This window comes from Corythoichthys intestinalis, chromosome 11, assembly GCF_030265065.1.
Source record: "Corythoichthys intestinalis isolate RoL2023-P3 chromosome 11, ASM3026506v1, whole genome shotgun sequence".
Lineage (NCBI taxonomy): Eukaryota > Metazoa > Chordata > Actinopteri > Syngnathiformes > Syngnathidae > Corythoichthys > Corythoichthys intestinalis.
Window position 1 is genome coordinate 48,214,483 of NC_080405.1, and position 23,469 is coordinate 48,237,951.

The 23,469-nt window shown below is 38.6% G+C and overlaps 1 protein-coding gene across 2 annotated transcripts in view; it reads right to left on the bottom strand.

Moving 5' to 3' along the window:
* The window catches only part of glrbb (glycine receptor, beta b), a 45,727-nt gene that overhangs the window by 6,726 nt on the left and 15,532 nt on the right, over positions 1 to 23,469 (bottom strand). For both annotated transcript variants that reach the window (XM_057850180.1, XM_057850181.1), the window contains exons 3-8: positions 20,617 to 20,723; positions 15,106 to 15,173; positions 11,426 to 11,652; positions 7,797 to 7,879; positions 7,578 to 7,718; positions 4,737 to 4,889 (exon numbers count right to left, since the gene is read on the bottom strand). In XM_057850180.1, coding sequence (XP_057706163.1) covers positions 4,737 to 4,889; positions 7,578 to 7,718; positions 7,797 to 7,879; positions 11,426 to 11,652; positions 15,106 to 15,173; positions 20,617 to 20,723 — 779 coding nt within the window. The remainder of the gene's footprint in view (positions 1 to 4,736; positions 4,890 to 7,577; positions 7,719 to 7,796; positions 7,880 to 11,425; positions 11,653 to 15,105; positions 15,174 to 20,616; positions 20,724 to 23,469) is intronic.

Sequence of the window (23,469 nt, forward strand, 5' to 3'; positions counted from 1 at the left end):
AAATGCTTATTATGACATCACAATATTAAAGTGAAACCGTTTTGAAACGCAAGCCTAGGTTAAAACCCCAAAGGGAAATTGTAACACTAGCTTGATCGTTAATACCCAAACTTTTACTTACAAAACCAATTTCAAACCAAACCCTACTTTAAAACCAGAAACTTGGCATCTGACCGTAATTTTAAACCTTAAACTTTGCTTAAAAATAGTGTTGAACGATACAATTGTTTGGTTTCCGATTACGATTCTGTTACCTGGCTCCGATACCATGATACCATGTTTATATGTATTCCTCTTCCAATATTCTAATACTTTATACTTACTTGAATATAAAGTAATTCTAACATGGTTTGGTCAGCGCTCATATTTTGCTTGCGCAGTTGGAAGCTAATTCTCGAAGAGTACATATTGCATAGCATCTAGGGCTACAGCTATTGATTATTTTAGGAGTCGGTTAATACTGGAAGTCCAGTTTTTTTTTAGGAGGGGGGGGGGCTATACAGTGCCTTGCAAAAGTATTCGGCCCCCTTGAACCTTGTAACCTTTCGCCAGATTTCAGGCTTCAAACATAAAGATATAAAATTTAAATTTTTTGTCAAGAATCAACAACAAGTGGGACACAATCGTGAAGTGGAACAAAATTTATTGGATAATTTAAACTTTTTTAACAAATAAAAAACTGAAAAGTGGGGCGTGCAATATTATTCGGCCCCCTTGCGTTAATACTTTGTAGCGCCACCTTTTGCTCCAGTTACAGCTGCAAGTCGCTTGGGGTATGTTTCTATCAGTTTTGCACATCGAGAGACTGACATTCTTGCCCATTCTTCCTTGCAAAACAGCTCGAGCTCAGTGAGGTTGGATGGAGAGTGTTTGTGAACAGCAGTGTTCAGCTCTTTCCACAGATTCTCGATTGGATTCAGGTCTGGACTTTGACTTGGCCATTCTAACACCTGGATACGTTTATTTTTGAACCATTCCATTGTAGATTTGGCTCTATGTTTTGGATCATTGTCCTGTTGGAAGATAAATCTCCGTCCCAGTCTCAGGTCTTGTGCAGATACCAACAGGTTTTCTTCCAGAATGTTCCTGTATTTGGCTGCATCCATCTTCCCGTCAATTTTAACCATCTTCCCTGTCCCTGCTGAAGAAAAGCAGGCCCAAACCATGATGCTGCCACCACCATGTTTGACAGTGGGGATGGTGTGTTCAGGGTGATGAGCTGTGTTGCTTTTACGCCAAACATATCGTTTTGCATTGTGGCCAAAAAGTTCAATTTTGGTTTCATCTGACCAGAGCACCTTCTTCCACATGTTTGGTGTGTCTCCCAGGTGGCTTGTGGCAAACTTTAAGCGAGACTTTTTATGGATATCTCTGAGAAATGGCTTTCTTCTTGCCACACTTCCATAAAGGCCAGATTTGTGCAGTGTACGACTGATTGTTGTCCTATGGACAGACTCTCCCACCTCAGCCGTAGATCTCTGCAGTTCATCCAGAGTGATCATGGGCCTCTTGGCTGCATCTCTGATCAGTTTTCTCCTTGTTTGAGAAGAAAGTTTGGAAGGACGGCCGCGTCTTGGTAGATTTGCAGTGGTCTGATGCTCCTTCCATTTCAATATGATGGCTTGCACAGTGCTCCTTGAGATGTTTAAAGCTTGGGAAATCTTTTTGTATCCAAATCTGGCTTTAAACTTCTCCACAACAGTATCTCGGACCTGCCTGGTGTGTTCCTTGGTTTTCATAATGCTCTCTGCACTTTAAACAGAACCCTGAGACTATCACAGAGCAGGTGCATTTATACGGAGACTTGATTACACACAGGTGGATTCTATTTATCATCATCGGTCATTTAGGACAACATTGGATCATTCAGAGATCCTCACTGAACTTCTGGAGTGAGTTTGCTGCACTGAAAGTAAAGGGGCCGAATAATATTGCACGCCCCTCTTTTCAGTTTTTTATTTGTTAAAAAACTGAAAATATATGTTGTTCCACTTCACGATTGTGTCCCACTTGTTGTTGATTCTTGACAAAAAAATTTAATTTCATATCTTTATGTTTGAAGCCTGAAATGTGGCGAAAGGTTGCAAGATTCAAGGGGGCCGAATACTTTTGCAAGGCACTGTAAAGAAAGACCAGACCTCAGACAGTTCTTTGGTCTTCTTCCTTTTCTCCATGCCCAACATAGTACACACGACAGAGGTTGAGTCAATTTTAATCCCTTTTAACTGGCTGCAAGTGTTATTTAGTTATTGCCACAACCTGTTATGCGCTACAAGTAAGTAACAGGTGCTGTTAATTACCGTATTTTTCGAATTATAAGTCGCAGTTTTTTTCATAGTTTGTCTGGGGGTGCGATTTATACTCTGGAGCGACTTACGTGTCGAATTATTAACACATTATTATATCATTTCACATGTTGTTTTGGTGTTTCGGAGTGACACTGATGGTTTGGTAAACTTGTTAGCACGTTCTTTATGCTATAGTTATCTGAAAAACTCTTAATAGCTATGTTATGTTAACATACCGGCCATGTTCGCATTTCGTTGTTCATGCATCATGTAACATTATCATACTATACACTTAATCAGCATCTTCTCTACTGTATTTTTATTTTAAATTGCCTTTCAAGATGACATATCTGTTATATGTGTTGGATTTTATCAAGTAAATTTCCCCCAAAAATGCGACTTATACTCCGGTGCGACTTATATATGTTTTTTTCCTCTTCGTTGGGCATTTTATGGCTGGTGCGACTTATACTCAGGTGCGACTTATAGTCCGAAAAATACGGTACACAAATTAGAGAAGGATCACATGATTTTTCAAACGGTGCCAATACTTTTGTCTGGCCCATTTTTAGACTTTTGTGTAAAATGATAATGATTTAAAAATTGTTTTCATTCTCTTTTGTGTTTTTTCATCATTGCAAGCAAAATAAATGAAGGTATTACTACCAGAGCATTTATAATTGCAATCATTTTCTGGGAGAAATTGAGCATTATCTAACAGAATTGTAGGGGTGCCAATACTTTTGGCCAGCAGTGTATGTGCAAAAACGGAATTTAAAGCTACCTGGCCATGCTTTAAACCCAGTGTCGCCAACTTGGCGACAATCTCGCTATATCTGGCGAGATTCTGGGAGAAATTGACCATTATCTGAAAGAATTGCAGGGTGCCAATACTTTTGGCCAAGCAGTGTAGGCAAACTGCAGCTTTTGGAAAATGTTAAAAGGTTGTCCACCCTATTGCCTGCCTGAGCGGTCCACTGATATGCTGATTAGGGTCAGACGACCCTTCTCCGGATACATAAGAGATTTGTATCAAATGATCCACACTTGGTAGTTCTAGTTAATCGATGAAGTAGTTAGTTCGAATAATCAAGTAATCAGATAAGAAACATAAAAAAAGAATAAAATACCTGAGAAAAAAATAAATGAGGATCTAAGTACAACAAAAGACAATTGGCTACTACATAGCAAAAGTCCGCTAGCTTAAATGCTATAAAATGCCAACTTTTTTTTTTTTTTTTTTTACAATGCTCTTAACAAATGGTTAAAAACACATTCCGACGAGAAATGGCTAAATATATCTAAAAAGTAAATTACGAATGCATAAAAAAAAACATTAGCTCAAACAAAAACAGAGCAGCTGGATTAAGACATGTGAAATGAGTTATGTCGTATTCACTGTTGCCACTAGAAGGCAGTGTATCCACCCAAATCAATAAAACTACATGCAAACACTTTCAAAACAAACCATTACACTGCTACTTTAATTAAACGAATACTTGAAGCAGCAAATTTAATTTGAATCTTTTTCTAATCGAATAACTCGAGTTAATCGATTAATCGTGGCAGCACTAAAATAATATTTTTTAAAATTGGCATGCAGTTGTTAGGAATATTTAGATAAAACTTTGAGGAAAAGCCCAAAATGCATTGGCCCACTACACTCATATTTGTGTTTACAGTGTATGTCTCCTTCGAGACCTCGAGTTAATCGATTAATCATTGCAGCACTAGTAGCAACAGCATGTTATTTCTTAGTACTCCCTGATACCGATGACATCAATTTAGTGCCCTATCGGTACTGATATTTGAATTGGTATCGGTGCCAGACTACCCTAATTCAAAACTCTACTCACTCTAATAAGCATTTCATCTGACTGTGACAAGATCGTTCCACAATATTTCCCGCAAACATTTGAGTTCACCCTGCGGTCTGCCTCGTTCTGCTACATTTCTCAATGTCATTCTTTTTATTTGGTTTTGAATGTGAGGCGTTTCGGAGCCACTTCATCATGAACTAGACAGTGTTGCGCTCTGGTTGCTTTTATCTTTGTGAAGATCGACCTGCCCATGTATTGTTATACGTAATCCTTGGCCTGCTTTGCTTTGTGAAGGACTTCAATCCCATCTGTCAAGCACATCTGTTATGTATTGATTGATGGTTTCCAGAAGCACATATGCGCATGCCTACTGGATAAAGTCCTTCATGCTGTCCAGGTGATTGATGGAGGTGCAGTTGCCGTAAAAAAAAAATCATTGATCTTCCAAAACATACAAATCCCCTTAGAGTTTGTTCTCTTCAGTATACAGTGGGCTTTCACACCGAATTACCTCATTATCAAAAATATCGCACGTTTGACAACCTCCAACTGCTCCCGCTGGGATATGTATACATATTTTGTCAGCAGAGGTGGGACAGTACACGACCTCTGAAAATAGTACCCTTACCCAACGGCACTCTGGCAGCACTGGCGTCGGGGTTGATCCAGAAGGACAGCCAGGAGAGTACCACGATGAGCAGCGTGGGCGCGTACACACCCATCATGTAGAAGCCCACCTGTCGCCGTAGGGTGAATATGACCTCCACGCACGTGTAGTAGCCTGCCAGAACACAAGTGGTACATGTGTCATGGAAAAACACAAAACTATTGTGTACAAGGTTTGATTTCCAAAAATATGAATAGAAACACTGGACTAACTGGGACTGTAATTAATGTTGCATTGTATCGGAACCGATACGGCAGTAAAATGAAATCATCAATATCATCAATTATCAATATCATCGCGCTGATGCTGTGCAATATGTACTTTTTGAAATTTAGTTTCCAACTGCTGGTCACTCTATCAAAGATGGCCACTGGCTATGCAAGCCACTGGAAAAGAAGGAGCGTTTGTCGCCCTTCCCAAGATTATGATTGATATCCAATCGTGTGGCATCCAATCATCCTGCTGTTGTGAATTTAGAGAGTTTATCACTAGTAGACTAGCAGTCTATAGAGGTGGGAATCTTGGGGCACCTAACGATTTGATTACGATTACGATTCAGAGGCGATTCGATTATAAATCGATTGTTGATGCACCCACCCTCCCAGCTATTAGCTGCTTTTAATGTTTTGTACATTAGTTACAAAAATTGTACAAAAATCCTGTCAGGCTTAAATAAACTACTATTTCAGTATCAAGTTAACAGTTCAAAACAGCAGATAAAATACTCAAGCTACATTCAATTATTTTAGTGTTGTGAAAGTTGAAGTTAAAGTTGTTAAAATTGCTCCCGTTATTCCATTATTTCCCTTCTGTCTACTTTCGACATGTGAATATTTTAAAACTGTTTCATCATTTAAAGATGGATTAAAGTCAAGATTTTGCTGATTTAGGAGTATTTTAGATAAAAAGTTAATTAGGTTCGCTCTGAAGGTTCACTACAACAGCCTTCTAGAGATGTCAACTGCTTTAAGATGGCAGCTGTTTACTAACGCCGGCGAGTCTGTCATTTCGCACCTAGTTCTCTATACATGTGATATCTACCGTAGCATTATGTGGGCGTAGTTTGCGGTGGCTCCCGGCCGCCGTCAGGTATTAATTGTTTTTTTTTTTTTTTTTGTAATCTAGCGGCATGAGTTGAGCATGTTACTCTCGGTCCGTTCCTCATTGCGTCCCGAAGACTGCGGTGGCGGTGTTTTGGTTCCGCTTTACTTGGCATATTTCAATAATCAGAATTCGGATGTTTGTGAATTGTCCTCGAATCTTCCACGGCCGAATCGCGTATAATCTAAGAATCGAAAATTTCGCACACCTCTAGTAGTTTAGCGTTGTCAATGGCAGACAATGAAGTAAGCAGTGTCTGACCAAGCCATGATAGCGAATACATTCAAGTGAGTATTCAGTAATATAGTATTAAGAGAAAAAAATGTAAATTTAAAGCGACACTTGGTAGCAATTTTGGTCGATTTTAGCAACGCCGGTGGACAAAAGCGGTTGTGTTTTGCCTTAAGGAAGACTGTGTTTTCTATGAGGACCAGCACACATCCGAACAGTGTCGTAAAATCACTAATGAGTCAAAAATCAATCTCATGGTCGCCTGCAAAAAGATTAAACAACATTTCTGTTTCCAGCGGCTGTGTGAAGGATAAATAGTAATAAGGTAATGAATCTAGTCATGACTAAACAATAGCATATGACGGTCAGCAACCGTTTAGCTTAGTGTGGCTAAAATCCCCACTCTCAACCGAACTTGTCAGCGAAAGCCAGGCCAATGGTTATTCTGTATATCCTGGTAACCTCTCTTTTTTTCCCTCCTCAGACAAAACTTTTTGTCTGTTGTTGCTCTGCCATCTTTGCAGCATTCGCGCAAAAGCGTTCGCATTGACTTCCGTCTTTATAATGAATGAGGAAGACGGAAAGTGACATATGCCATAAAGCAGTTAGCTTTTTTTGTGTGACAGGGTTCCTGCAACCCTCCTCAAAGTGAATTAGTGCTGTTGAAAGCAATACAGACCCCCTCAAAATACAAAAGAGGTGTCATTCAACTAGTTGTCAGTCGACATATTATCACAAATGTTCTGAAAATATTTAATCAAAGTTGAAAAGTTATGTAGTGTTGCTTTAAAAAAAAAAAAAAACAACAACAACAAAAATAAACACGTATCGGTACAGTAGGAGCATTGGCCGATATAACAAAGCTGGGTGTCGTAATTGGTATTGGAAGCCAAAAATGGTAATGGTAAGTAAAAAAATACATACAGTGGGGAGAACAAGTATTTGATACACTGCCAATGGGTTTTCCCTTTGGCAGTGTATCAAATACTTGTTCTCCCCACTGTATATATGTATATTAAAGCAGCTAGATAGTGCTACGCCTCACTCTTGTATGTGCTCGTGTGGTATTAGTACCACTTACGATATGAAACTACTTCAAGTGTGAGGTAAGAGTCCTTTCCAAGGCAGTGCAGCTATATTGGTTTCATCTGTACAATGCAGTTGCATTTCATCTTATTTCCTAATCAATATTTGAATTTAACTTTTATGTTAAAGGAAAGACAGCTCGTTTAAATGACTTACCGTTTCTTTTTTGGACTAGCCTCACATAATCGAGCAATGTAAAGATGTATGTGCTCTGTTTGTTACTATCAATACATACACTAAAGCTCCTCAATGTCTAGCCTCCATTATGTTCTCTAGAGCGATACTCCAAGGGGACGTTTGATCCAATTTATGAACATGAATATTCGTGTGAAAGAACAAAGGTAATTTTTGTGTCTGGCCGTGTATGCAACATCGCGACGGTACCTGTTCCTGAATAGAACTTGGTGCAGTTGCCATAGTCGATGTCTTCCTGTCGGATGTCAAACTGAGGCAGGGCAATGGCATCCATCTGTACAGGGTCGCCTGTTTGCCACATGAACTGAAGGTCATCTGTGGTGTAGCCAACTGGGGAAAAAATGTATAACTAATGAATTTGGGCATTTCCTCAAACGTAAAGTTTGTTTTATTGGAGGTAAAACTCACAGCTTTCCAGTTGCATTTTGCACCTCTGGGTGTCCATGGGGAACAACGTCAGGTCCAGTGGACAAGAAAGCGTGACGGACAACCTGCCGGTTTGTAGAAGACATTTTTAATGCCGTCTCATTTGCACCAAAGCAGGGGACTCATTTGTGAGAGATTAATGGCGAGCATACTCTAGATCAACAAACTATGAAATTACACCCGTAGATCATTACAACCTGTCTACTGACGCCTCAGGGAAATTATCTAACTACCTTATTGCTTTACTTTTAGATTTTACACGGGTAATTGTGCTCTACTACACAGTCAAGTTGGCTCAATGGCCAAACAGATCCAATACAAATATGATTATATCTGTTCACAGTGGGGAATAAGCTCTTATTTTATGGTGAATCCTTAAAATGACTGTGCAATGCTGTCTTACGCCTATTTTAGACAATATAAACCCAAAAACTTTACAAACTGGTATCCTCCATCGGTCTTGGATACTAGCTTCTGACAAATTGGGCAAATTTCCTTTTGGAGTTTGCCAGCATATGAGCCCTTGAATCTACTCAAAATGGCTGCTTTAATATAATAAAAAGGACCCTGTTCAATTCATCTTAAACCACATGCAGAGGTTGGACAAAATAATGGAAACACATAAGCATAGACTTCACTATCAGTTGACGAGACAGCTCCTACAGACATTGCGCCACAGCTTCCTATAGGGGGCCGGCCGGGCCAGGCAAAGCATCGTGGCAGTTTTCACTACGATAAACTCAACACACACTGCGTTCTGTGTAAACAGGACAAACGTTTCAATGCATACAAGCAGGCAGGTGTGTCTCAAGAGTGATTTGGTTGAGGATTCAAGGTAATCATTATATAAAAATAGCACCATGCGTGCACTTTGAAACGTTGCGAAAAAGATTAAATGAATGGAAATTTTTTTTTAGCTTGAAATATTTACGTAAAATGAATGATAGCTGCCCGTTTTTTTGTTGTTGTTTGTTTTAAGTTAAGAATCTAGACTGTTTTACGTTCATATCTAAAGAAATTCCAGGATTTACGCATTTATTTACAAAAATTTTCAACTTACAAAGCTCTTTGTTTTGTGATGGCCACCATGTTGGATTTACATCCATACACAACAGCATAACTTTACATTCAAATAATCAAGTAATTTTCAGCCAATTGCCCGTTCTTGGGCAAAAAACTAATACATTCTGCATCCATACAAAAAAAAAAAATGAAATTGACTTTTATGCGTTTTGTTTTATGTAACATTTCAATCTAAAAACAACGAGGGCCATATAACCGGCGAGACGTGCTTAGGCAATAGAGACATCGGAATTCAATCTAAATAAGTTGTGATTGTATATTTCTAAAAATACAAAATTTGCTTTTATTGAGTAAAATTAAGATGATTCTGCATGCTTTCCTCAAGTATTAAGTTTCTGATGTGAAAATTGAGTGTCTTACTAGCTGTTGAAAACTTGCGTCAAAATTGCACTAAATTAAAAAAAAATTAAGTTGCTATTTTGGGCAAAAACTTGAAATGTTAAATACGTATTGCTATTGATCCTGAAAATATAAGCGATTATCTCTGCATTTGGTGACTTTTGTGCATTTAGCATTAAATCTGAGAATTTTATAGCCATTTTAAGTTTTCTTACACTTACTGTATATATATATATAAAATATAATAATTTATCAGGATTTTATTCGGGGACGACTGAATTTTTTCATGCCGCTGCTGTTAATGGAGACTCATATATGCCTAAGCGAGGTGCCTGTTTTAGCTTTGGTTTTGAAAATATTTTAAGTGTTTGAGAATAGGGTTAGAGTTGTTTCCCTGTTTCTGTCACTGATGGTGAAGTCTATGACCTAACATTTTGGCATGAGTAACATTCTAATAAATTTGAGCATCTTGTATGGCCGGCCCAATCCCCAGACCTCAACATTATTGAGCATTTATGGTCAGTTCATCAGAGATGCGGAAGTGTTCGCCCAAACATTTCAGCTAACAGGTATTTTAACCAACTATAACTATTGTCTGGGATAAAAGAAAAATTCAACTAATCTATAAGTGTATACAAAATGAACCCAATACACCTAATAAGAGAAAGTTATGGAGAAAATTGGAGGAGGTGTTTCACCTCCTGGAAAAGCTGACGAGGAAACGGGCCTGCTACAGAAACCACCTGAGATTCAACCTGCGCTGCCCGGATGAGGTAGTAATACCAGCCAGCTTGAATATCAAGAACCCGATCCCAACCAGGAAAAGGACTCTCTGATGTAGGCGGAAGTGTTCGCTGAAACATGTCAGCCAACAGGTATTTAAACCGCCAATAACTATTGTCTGAGATAAAAGAAAAATTCAACCAATCTATAAGTGTAGACAAAATGAACTCAATACAGCATTTATGGTCAGTTTTAGCGGTTCAATATAAGATGCCAATTTCCACCGCCATCATGTCTAAAAGAGTTAGAGGGTATTCTAACTGAACAATGGCTTAAAACTCCTTTGGAAATCATTCAGTTTATGAATCAATCAATCAGTTTATGAATCAATACCTCGGAGAATTGAGACTGTAATTGCCGCAAAAGGCGGACCTACACCATATAAAATTAGTTTTTGTTGATTTTTTAACGTGTTTTTCTATTATTTTGTCCGATGAACTAGTTAGTTCAAATAATTGAGTATACAGATAAGGAACATAAAAAATTAAAATACCTGAGCAGAGCCTCAAATTGGGGAAAAAAAAAAAGAGGATCGAAGCACAACACAAGAACAATTGGCCAACTTACGGAGCAAAAGTCCGCTAACTTAACTGCTATAAAATGCCAACGTTTTTTTTTTTTTTTTTTTTTAACAATGCTCTTAACAAATGGTTCAAAACACATTCCCACGAAAAACGGCTAAATATACTGTACCTATAAACTAAATTTGAAATGCATTAAAAAAAAATTAGCTCAAATAAAAACTTAGCTTATGTTGGTCTTAACAGGGAGCAGCTGGATTCAGCTAACAGGTATTTAAACCACCTATAACTATTGTCTGAGATAAAAAGAAAAATTCAACCTATCTATAAGTGTAGATAAAATGAACTCAATACAACATTTATGGTCAGTTTTAGAGATTCAGATGCCAAGATGCCAATTTCCCCTGCCATCATGTCTAAAAGAGTTAGAGGGTATTATAACTGAAGAATGGCTTAAAAATCCTTTGGAAACAATTCACAAGTTTATGAATCAATACCTCGGAGAACTGAGACAATAACTGCCGCAAAAGGCGGACCTACACCATATAAAATTTGTTTTTGTTGATTTTTTAAGGTGTTTTACTATTATTTTGTCCAACCCTAGTACCTTTTCAGCAGGATACATGCACTTGTAAAAATTGAATTTTTCAGCAAGCTGAGGTGACCAAAATGGCGTTTTAGGCATTTAAAGAATTGGCACATTTATAGAGAAGGCGTTTGTCGGTGCAGTAGCTTAGGAATTTGTCCAGAAATGGCTGTTTCTATTTAATTTCAGGTGCAGGGCCATTACACTTTTTTTCATGTGTCTCCATAAAAACGCCCACCCAATTTCAAATTAATAGTACCACATTGCATTACATTATTGCGACAACGTCATTGAAATACCTCATACTGATAAGTACATCCCCGTTGCGGAAGATGAAGAGGAGAATGTTCTCTTGCGTGACGTCATGGAAGTTAGCGCTCTTTTCATTGGCGAAGAACAGATCGGGCTTCCACAGGCATTTGAACATCTTGGGGTCCACGGTAAGTGAGTCGGACTTGAAGTCCTGCGGCAATTTGAGCCGTGGGTCGTTCCAGCGCTGCCGCAAGAAGATGTTGACTCGGTAGTCCTGCCAGGTTAAATGCAGCACACGCCGTTTAGGTCCAGTGTTGGGTAAATAACCAGTCTGACCGTTTTGAACTTAATTGCTAGCTCTGTTTATTTTGACTGTGCAAAGCGACGGTTACCATGAATAACTGGCAAGAAACTCGACATTTCAGTACAGTAATTACCTAAGTCAAATGTCTCACGGACGCGTATATTTCAGGTGACAGTCCCCTCCTGTCAAGCTTTAGTAGCAACAAGCAACCGCCCCACCAACAGATGCCTACATGTGTTCTTTATGGAAGCATACATAGGTTATCTGATGTTCTGTAATCCTGCACTAAACACACACGCTACACTGCTGACTTCATAGAAGCCCTGCAGCTGCATACCAGACGGTCTATTCACATGCACACACATAACCCCTAACAAGCTAGACTAACTCGGTTCTGTCCTTCCTGCTGCAGGCCAGTGCTGCTACCAGGGGAACATACACACACATCAGCACGACAATCTGTTTGGCCCATTAGAACGATCACAAATTGATTGAAAGTGACAGGAGCTCTAAATACACAAGACCTTCTTGGATCTCTCAAGGCTGTTTTGACCTCCTACAGACCCAAAAGGGAGTGCTGTGTAGCGCCACCTGTTGCTTTGGCATATGTTTAACAGGTTGGAAGACTTTCGATCACGGAATTGCGTTTTCTTTGATGTGGTATGATGATGTACATTCCGTGATTATTAGAACTTGCTGATCAGTTTCACCTGCACCATTTGAGTCAACCTGCACTTTTCAGTTCTGTCAACCAACCAGCTTCTCACAAGCCATCCCGCTGTCTCACATTGCCATAATTAGTCTGTTTAGTTCCTTGGCTTGTCAGATTTTTTGTTGTGCGATTGTTGTAAGTAGTGTCATTTCTGTGTTTTCTTAGTGGGGAAAAAAAGAATAAAGAACACTTTGTTTGGACGTAAGGCTGTAACACAAAACCGCTTCAAAGCGTTAAGTTGGCCTGCCAAATACTTCAAGTGTGTTTCTCCTTTAGTAACATTTCAAAGGCATGCTGTCATTTCTTTGAGTCCACTCTGGGGCTGCTCTGACACACCTTTTGCCTTTGTACAAAGGAGCAAAACGTGGAACTCAATCTTGTCTTTGGCCCGGAGTCAAGCTTCCCTTCTGGAGGGATTCAACACAGCCAGCAAATTGCAAAATTGAGGCACTGTAAAAGAAAAACAACTGCCACAGCGTCGAATTAGTCATCCTCGGAGCGAAAAATAGATGTGCTAACGGCAGCATGGGGGGGTGTGAATGATGAGAAGAGAGTTGTCATGACATTGCAGACCCCACAGAGACAAAGAAAGGAAGACTGAAATCTTTAATTTTGAGGGGTGTGGACTCTTTTTGCTGAACTCAATTTTCGTGCCTCTAAAAGAAGTGGGCTGTCCCCTCTATGGGTTTTCCGCAATGCCGCTGAGTGTAAGCGTGCACAGATGCGGCAATACTCCTCCCTTGGTGGTCATGGTAACGGATGACTAAAGTATAGTGAATGATGCCTTGTGATACAACTTGAATTTGTTCTGTGACCATTCTTGTCTCGCAAACCACTTCTATCTAAGGTCATCATTCACCACCTAAATGCATGGAAATAGCTTTAATTAATTCCAGCATTGTAATAAGGATTTTAATGGGGAGGAAATAATACTGTACAATATGGTAATAAAATGGAATGTAAAAAATGAAACGGTTTTTGTCACACTTTTGGCTTCATTCAGTGGCCAATGCTCCTCCTCCTGGTTTATCTGCCTTGGCCACCTGGGGGCAGTAAAATAAAGACATGGATATACATGTCATACCTGCTCAACAGTACTATTATGTGGATTTTCACAGAGGATAAAGAATACATGCCTGCACTCAAGAATCAAAACAAGAAAATTGGTTGTATGTCAATGAACAAGTTTTGAAAAAATAAAATAAATAGAATTAATTGATCGATGAAAGAATAATCAAGTAATCGGATAAGGACATACAAATTAAAGCATAAAAAAATAAATAAATGAGGATCTAAGTGCAACAAAAGAACCATTTGCTAACTAAAATAGCAAAAGTCTGCTAGCTGAAATGCTATAAAATGTTGATTTGGAGACATTTGGGGGACACGTCCTGGTCTTAACAGGTCTTTTGGGGGGCGTGTCCTGGTCATATAAGGTCATTTGGGGACATTTAGGGGGCGTGTCCTGGTCATATCAGGTTATTTGGGGACATGTGGGTACACATCCTATTGATATTTGTTCATTTCCAGTTGATTTGGGGACATCTGTTTTTTTTGCCATTGAAAATGAATGGGAAATTTGGACGTCCATGTTCGTCGATGGCATCAACTTACATATGTGCCAATGGAATCCAAGTACGTTGGCATCAATAAAATTGACATACATGGCCGTCAATGGCATCTGTCTAAATTGGCTTCAATGCAATGTGAATGCCATCGGAAATAATGGGAAATTTGGACGTCCACGGCCGTCAATGGCATGGACTTACATATGCGTCAATGGAATCCAAGTAAATTGGCATCAATAGATTTGAAATACATACATGGCTGTCAATGGCATCAATGCCATGTAAATTCCGTTGGAAGTGAATGGGAAATTTGAACTTTGCATCCCATTAAAAATGAATGGGAAAGTTTTTGGCAAATTTCCGGAGAACTGTAAAATTTTTTTTTTTTTTTTTTACAAATTCTGTATACAATTTTTATGCCCCTCACCATCCCGGAATTTTTGATGTCCAAATGTGATTTGGTCAAAAATTGTTGGACTAGATACATTTGGAAAATTTGAAAATTTGTTTTTTTTTTTTCCAAAAAATCGGTGAAAAATCAGCATTTACGGGTGAATGGAATATTTTTCGGGGTCGTTCGAAAAATACCCTGCGCCGCGTGAAAATTCCGGTCGTTTCGATATTCAAATTGTGCCGATCGGTCAAACGCTTTGGGCTGTGTGGCGCGCCAAAGAAATCCCATAAAGAAAAAAAATAAAACAGAATAACACTATCTAATTAAACAAATACTCGAAGCAGCAAAATTTAATTCAAATCTTTTTTCTAATCGAATTACTTGAGTTAATCAAATAATTGTTGCAGCACTAAAATAATATTTTTAAAAAATGGCATGCAGTTGTTAGGAATATTTTTTATAAAATTTCAGGAAGAGCCCAAACTGCATTGGCCCACTATACTCATACTTGTGTTCGTAGTGTATGTCTCCTTTAAGACCTGCTTTGGTTGTTTCAGTTCTTGTTTCCTGTAATGGCCCGTCCATGAGTCCCGTTGATTCATTAGCATGCAAAGTTTGCTTCCTTTATCAGAAATGAAGTCATCCAATGAGCGAGGGTGTGAGAATTTGCCCTCAGATTGTGCAATTCAAATTCTTTTTTCAGGCCTGACAGAATGACTGAAATATGGCCTGTCAAAGTTAATGCTCACCATGGTCGTCTCCTGGATGGAGCCAAAGCTGTTGATAAAAATGTTCACTCGGTCTTCTACTGGTATTCCTGTGTTATAAAGAAAGGATGACATTAGTTAGGTCATGTGTTTTGATTTGAGAAAACCTTTCTAGTAGCTCAGATTCCTGATCAAAGCATGAAGTTTTATAAGGTTTGGTCAAAGGAATGCACAGTTTTTGAGAGCTACTAATGGATGACTTTGAGTGTGGTAGTGGGGTCACTCTGGAATGGAGAGCAGATGTTTCGCTTGGGGAAGCGGTCGATTAGTTTGGCGGAAGAACGAGCCCACCGACGACTCATGCCAAGGACCCCGAGGTCCGAAAGTATCCTAAGATCGACCGGCAGATGACTGTAGTGGACATCATTCAAACTCTTGGTAGTACTTCAGGGATGTTTATGATTGAAGGCTGAATGCTTATGCTACCGCAGCACCGCATGCTGTAAAAAGTGTGGAAACTAAAACGCGTTCAGTTTTGCATGTTTTATCAGAAAAAAATTGAAAAGCGCTGTCCTTTCATAGTCCGATAATTGTTTGAAGATGGCTCAAGTGTTTGATTTACATCAAGAAACGCTTGATGTACCCCAGCCATCAGATGTTAGACACCAAAATCTCAGCGGTACCCAAGAGCTGTTTTTATGATGGGTTGAGCTGTGACAAGGAGACAAGACAAGAAAGAGTGTCTGGTAAAATTTTCTTGGGAATTTGATCTGTGATATATTTGGGAAAAAAATATGATTAACTCCATAAGTAATATTTAAAATTAACTAGGACTAATGAAAAATGTAACTCACTCGATGGCATGACCTGTTCGTATGACCCTCAACCCCCACCCCAAAAAATCCCCCTCGTTACACCTCATAGACAAAGAACTCAAATTAATGACTTTAAAAATTAAGGTTGCACTGTACATTCCAATGAAATCTGGTTGTTTCAATTGGGATTAGGGCCAAAAACACATTTGCAAACAGAAGCCACTTCCAGTCTTTACTTTTGTGAATTCCCGGTTTTACTTATTTTTCTCCCATATGTTCTGATTGATTGCATTAGTATCACTATTACTTATTACTAGGGCTGTCATACGATTAAAATTTTTAATCGAGTTAATTACAGCTTAAAAATTAATTAATCGCAAATAATTAATTGTAATTAAAACCATCTATAAAATATGCCATATTTTTCTGTAAATTATTGTTTGAATGAAAAGATAAGACACAAGACGGATATATACATTCAACATACGGTACATAAGTACTGTATTTGTTTATTAAAACAATAAATCAACAAGATGCCATTAACATTGTTAACATTCTCTTAAAGCGATCCATGGATAGAAAAACTTGTAGTTCTGAAAAGATAAATGTTAGTACAAGTTATAGAAATTTTATATTAAAACCCCTCTTAATGTTTTCGTTTTATTAAAATTTGTAAAATTTTCAATCAAAAAAATAAACTAGTAGCTCGCCATTGTTGTCATTACACCATGCTCACTCCCCAAACCCATAAAATCATTTGGACCCAAGCGCCAGCAGAGGGCGCCAAACAACAAAAAAGAGGTAACAAGCGGACATTACACTGCTGTCATTTTAATCTGAGCGGGGCATGTGCGTTAATTGCGTCAAATATTTTAACGTGATTAATATAAAAAATTAATTAATTAACGCGATAATTTTGACAGCCCCTAGTTATTACTGTTAGCACAAGTTGTAAAAAATACTTCTCTGATTTGTGTTATCCTTGCCCATTGGTTCTTAACCTTGCTAAGGGTACTGAACCACACAAGTTTCACAGGTGCATACTCTGAACCCTTTGGAATTAAATAATAAAGTTTTTTTTTTTATTTATTCAAAATTGATATAGCTAACTATAGCAAGCTAATATCTGTGTGATTTCCCATTCAAATTACTTCAAACGTCAAATATACTCCAAATAATTGCGCTTTTAGCTGTTGATTTTCACGTTGGAAAATGAATTTTTTGTTCTAACGTCTACATTCTCATTTAGTGTTGCATCCTTGCATCACATACTACTTTCATAGTGTAAAGTGTGACACAAATGCTTTTATTTATTTATTATACTTCCTCGTACCAAGTGCAGGTCAACCTTCCACTGACCAAACCAGTTGCTGCTCCCATTAGAAAGAGGGCTAGCAGTTAAAAGAAATGGAATTACCGTAATTTGCAGACAATAAGCAGCTACTTTTCCCCCCTCATTTTGAATCCTGCAGTATATAGTTCAGTGCAGCTTATTTGTTGATTTATTTGGGTTAATAGGTAACACTTTAGTTGACAGAGGTGTCTTAAGACTATAAAACTGTCATAATTATGACCTAACCACTGTCATGGGCATTAGTGAATGCATATGATTATGGTTGGGCATCGTTTGAATTTGAACGGTTCCATTTCTGATTCCACGTTTCAATTCCGGTTCCAAATGATTCTCAATTCAGATTCTTTTAATAGGCAGGGTCAAAAAATTGCATAGTTTATATTAATTTCTTAACTTCTCGATTATTTTTTAAATTACATATACTTTCCATAACTTGGATATGACTTTCCTCACAGGGCTATTTTTAGCTTGTATATAAATATCAGTCTTTGAACTGGAATATGATGAAGTTTCTTTCCACAGGAGTGCACTTTCACAAAGATGTTTAATTTTCAAAAGCTCACGGAGAAAACATATACTCATATTCTTTTGCCATACATGTACCTTAGCTGGGAGTTACGACGAAGCATTAGTATAAATTCTTCTATTGATTATAATTTGTTATTATTTTATTATTTTGCCTATGTTTTAGAGTGTCTTACCCTGCATGCATTTATTGGATTGCATCGTTTGTTTTAGGTGGTATTTCTACAAGTTAGTTAATGCCCTTGATCTTGCCTACTTTTTAAGTTAGATTTCTTTTAAACTGATATATTGTTCATCCGTCCACAAGATGTCAGTGATATAATTTCGGTGTGTTTATTCTGTTACTTTGTTGTCATTTATGTAAAGCGAAGCAACACGTTTTTGTGTTCAGCTAAATTAGCCACTTTATATGATTTACTCATACCGGAGCTAGTCGTCATGTGGCTTCTTCTTCGTGATGTTCGGCAACTATTTTTTCCGGTCGGCGGTCAGGGAAACTTGGAATCGAAAAAAAAAAATTCAAACGGTTCCGGAAAGCCAGAGTGTTAGTCACGGATCCCATCAATGCTCGATGCCCAACCCTACTTATGACAGATGTCATTAAATGTCATCCGGCAAATTTTGTCACTGACTCCATTTATATCCAGCTCAGATCATTTACATCCATTCAAAAGTGAGAACATTTGCCGCATGACTATAAATGACATCTGTTATAAGTATTCATTCATTAAGACAGCGGCTTATGGTCCAGTGCGGTTTATCGATGAACGAATGCCTTTTTCGTGTAAAATTTTTGGGTGGCAATTTATTGTCAGGTGCGCCTTATAGTCTGAAAATTAGAGTAAGCTTGTAAATTGAGGGCAAACCAGTCCAAAACCTTTAGTCAGTTTACAAAAACAGGGCCTTGTGTGTCTTAACCACCGTCCTAGCTACTAGTTAGTCGTTTGATAGATGAGTTCGAAATTATATTTTTATTAAATTAAATCAAATTTTAATATTTAAAAACAGTGCATTATGATAAACCTAGGAAACTGGAGCAGGATTTTCGATAGAAAAATACTGGATGTGTAGACAGAAACCCAACCTGGATCCCACCAATTTCAATAACCTCCGCCCAATCTCCAACCTACCTTTCATTTCCAAAATTCTTGAAAAAAACGTTGCATCCCAACTTCATAACCACCTAATTACCAATGACATTTACGAGCACTTTCAATCCAGTTTCCGCCCCCTCCATAGCACCGAAACAGCCTTACTTAGAATTACAAACGACCTCCTCATAGCATCCGACTCCGGTTTATTATCAATTCTCGTCCTCCTCGACCTCACTGCTGCCTTCGACACAATTTCCCATACAATCCTTCTCGACCGACTCTCCTCCATTGGTATCACCCACACACCCCTTTCCTGGTTCACTTCCTACCTGTCCAACCGCACACAATTCGTCAAACTTGGCCCCCATCAATCCTGTTCCCTCCCTGTCTCTGCTGGCGTGCCCCAGGGCTCTGTCCTGGGGCCGCTCCTCTTCATCATCTACATTCTACCCCTCGGTTCCATCTTCAGCAAACACAACATTCACTGTTACGCGGATGACACCCAGCTCTACATATCCTCAAAACCAACCGCCTCCCTCCCACCTTCCTCCCTCACCCTCTGCTTAGATGACATTAACTCCTGGTTCTCCTCCAACTTCCTTCTACTTAACAGCTCCAAAACAGAAGTCCTCTTAGTTGGTACCACCGCAACACTCTCTAATGTCCATAAGTTCTCTATTACAATCAACAATTTACCGATCTCTCCTTCGTCTCAGGTTAAGAGTCTGGGTGTCATCCTCGACAGCACACTTTCCTTCTGGTCACATATCAACAGCATCACCAGATCAGCCTATTTCCACTTTCGCACATTTCTCGCCTCCTCTCTTCTCTCACCCACCATACCGCTTCCACCCTGGTCTGTAATCTAATAACCTCCCGGCTCGATTATTGCAACTCACTGCTCTTCGGTCTCCCTAACAAGTCCCTCCAGAAACTGCAGCTCCTCCAGAACTCAGCAGCACGCCTCATCACACGAACCCCCGCAACACACCACATTACCCCCATCCTCCGTCAACTTCACTGGCTTCCCGTCAAACAAAGAATCAATTACAAAATCCTCATCATCACCTTCAAAATACTCCATGCCCTGGCCCCTCCCTACCTTTGCGATCTTCTCCGTCTAAACAATCCAACCCGTTCACTTCGCTCTACTACTATTCCTCCCCTCTTCGTCCCCCGTGTCCGCCTCTCCACCTTTGGTTCCAGAGCTTTTAGTCATTGCGCCCCCCAGCTCTGGAACTCCCTACCCCCTGATCTCCGCAGCATATCTACTCTATCACTTTTCAAATCTAGACTGAAAAGACACCTGTTCACTCTTTCTTACCCACCATAACCCCTAGCTGTCATATTTTTCCTTCTTTTTATTGTGCTTTTAATTTTTTATCCTTTTAATACCTTTTTATCGTACTGTGATTCCATGTCTCTTGTGAAGCGTCTTTGTGTGTTTGAAAAGCGCTCTAGAAATAAAATGTATTATTATTATTATTATTACTGTATAGAGATAAAACGTCAAATTTAATTTTGGCCAAATTGCCTTATTTTGAGCGTCATATTTCAACGCACACTCCGAACATTTGCACTCCATCACAGCATTCGTGTGAATCTGAGACATCTCGGAACTATCAAGTTCTCCTTCGACTGATGATAAATCCTAAAGATGATGTTCTGAGTAGCCTTTGTGAAATTAGCATGACACCGGCAATCCGGCCGCCTTCATAAAAGCCAGACAGACAGATGGGGTAGATGAAGAGGCATTCGGACTTACCTTTGAAGTTGGGCCGTATTCTGGGATCGTAGCTGATGAGTAACCTGTTCAAGATGTTACTGGTGGAATTGGCAGGGACGCGGGCCAAATCCTCGGATGACAGTTGCCTGCAAACAGAAAGGGGAGCATAGAGTCATCACATTCTTGCTCTCCTCCCTGATTCAATTAGGCCCTAAAGAGGGACTACTGGTGGTGGATTCCATTAGTGGCTGGCTGAAACTGGACCACCCAAACAATGGGAACGGACATAGACTGACTAAATCTGTCTATCAGATGAGGAACCTATGAGAAGATGAACAACTTCATAAGGGCAGTATCACCAACGTCTCTATTTAAGGTTTAAGCAATAGAAAACAGTTCTGCGATTAAGGGTTCAATCCCAGCAGCCAACCTTTATTTAGGTGGACTTTACATTACAGCTGCCTCGATTAATCGTCAACTATTTGATTATAAAATTCAGCAACAATTTTTTTTGCTAAATTGTTTCTCAAAAATCATCCAAATCAATATTAATAATATCATATTATTGGATTTCTGCACTTACCAATGAAAGCAGAGTGATTATCAGTAGGTGAAATCAACGGAAGGAGGAAATTTATCTAATCAGGTCCTTATGTCTAGTTATTTTTTATGTTTTTTTTCCACAGTAACTCACTAACAAATAAAAGGATTTAGGGCTGTCCCAAACCACTAATTTCCTCCTGATTGGTCAGCCGACTATTTTTACGATTAGTCGACTAATCTAATAATTTTATTTATTTTATTTTTTTTAATTACTTTAATAATTAAATTTTTGTTGAAGCTTATTAATTCACAAAAAACATTTTGGAACACCTAAATTCTTTATTAACATACAAATAAATAAAAAATATCAATAATAAATCACAAACAATGAGGTCAAAGGCTGCTGGCATGAACTAGTGCAAAAAAATGTAATCAGAAACACTGAGACTTCATCTCTTTAACAGGAGTCAAAACAATTCTTACTCTTTTTGTGGTATGTCATTGTCGATATTGTTCTAAATGTTAAAATGAATTGCAATGTCCCGGACAACCATTTTCAGAATACTTTGTGTGAGTTCAGATGCTTTTTCGGGTGTGCATTCCGCATTTTTGCGGGAGGAGAAAAACTGTTCAACTTTTGTTTGTTTTAACCTGAAAATAGATAAAGTAGAGGGCACACTGAAATATTACCAAAATTATTTTGAATGAGAGGCCCACATATTCACAGTAACAAAAGTTAAATATATAGTATTAATTTTATAGTATACTACTATACGTGTATACACAATGATACTTTATAATATAAAGTAACGAACATTAGTGCAGTCATGGATTAGAGTAAACAGGCCAGTGCTGTTTCCATATATATATTTATTATATTATATACATATACGGGTATATGTATATATTTTCCCCAAGTGGGAGCTTCCATGATCCTAATAAATTTAATAAGAATTTTTAAAAATATCTAATTATATTATAATATATATATATATATATATATATATATATATATATATATATATATATATATATATATATATATATATATATATATATATATTAAATTATTTTATTGCTAAAAATGCACGTTGATACGACGCACATAAAGGTAACTTCCATTTTAAAAAATCGTTAGAAAGTTGTATGGACTTACAATCCGCTAGCTTGTTGTTTCGTTGTCCTCGAAAATTATACTTGGGTGACGGCGCTTCAAGTGTTCGTTCATAGCCGACATTCTACCCTGGTATGCGAGCTCAGCTTAGCAAAGAGTACACACAGTGGTACCCTCCATATTTTCCTTGAAATAATTCCATGCTCTGGCTATTGTGGTCCGCTTTTTTGGCTTTATGCCACTTTCACGTGTCACCAATTCTGCCCTTTTTGGTAATTGGCGGTGTTTTCAACTCCTCGCCGTAGTGAGGAGTGAACCGGTGATTCAATTGGCTCGTTGTCGTTGGTTCGTCCAATTTCCTCCATAGGAAGGCGGCGGCGTGCATAAAAACACCGAGAGGCGTCAGATGGCTCTTTATGAATACTTTTATTGACCAAAACAAAAACGTGGGGCATGCAGCCACTGAACTCCGCGCTACCCGTACACTTTCCCAACTCACCGATCTCGCTCCCTCTCTCTCGCTCGCCCACTTTCTTCCTCTTTGCTCAATCTGACAATGCCGATCACATTGAAATAACAGCGGCCCCCTTGGGGGTGCCAGTAACAACCGCTTGCATCGCGAGCACCCGCCATTCTACTTTACTTTACTTTATTGTAACTTTATCCGCGTGTAATTTTTTTTAACCCGTCATTACCCGTCGATGGTATGTTTTGCCCGTCGACGCATTTACGTCATCGATTACATCGACTAGTCGGGACAGCTCTAAAAGGATTATTATCCAACTTTTAGGTAACGTTGTCAGAAAATGACTTTTTAACCGATAACAGATATCCCGATACTGTCCAACTCCAAAAATCTGATACAGATACTGATTAATACGGTCATGGACTTAACATAGTCGGGCTAATTCATTAGTTTATAATTCATTATATTTTATATTCATTAAACCTAATAATGAAAAACCTGTCAAGTTCAAATACAAATCCTTAGGTAGACATTTATAATATTACTCAAAATAAGGAGGGAAGGCACTCAATTTAGTTGAAAAGCTTGCAAGGAGAAGGAGGGACAACTATACAGCTTACAATCGTTCTAACTAGCCCCTCCTTCACCTCGCTTTTTATTTGGGATGGCGCTAGTAACAGACCTCTTGCCCTAAAAGGGAAAGAGGAGGCATGCTGGTGACACCCCTTGCATTTTTTTGGCTATGTGTGTGCATGTAGGTGGAATTATA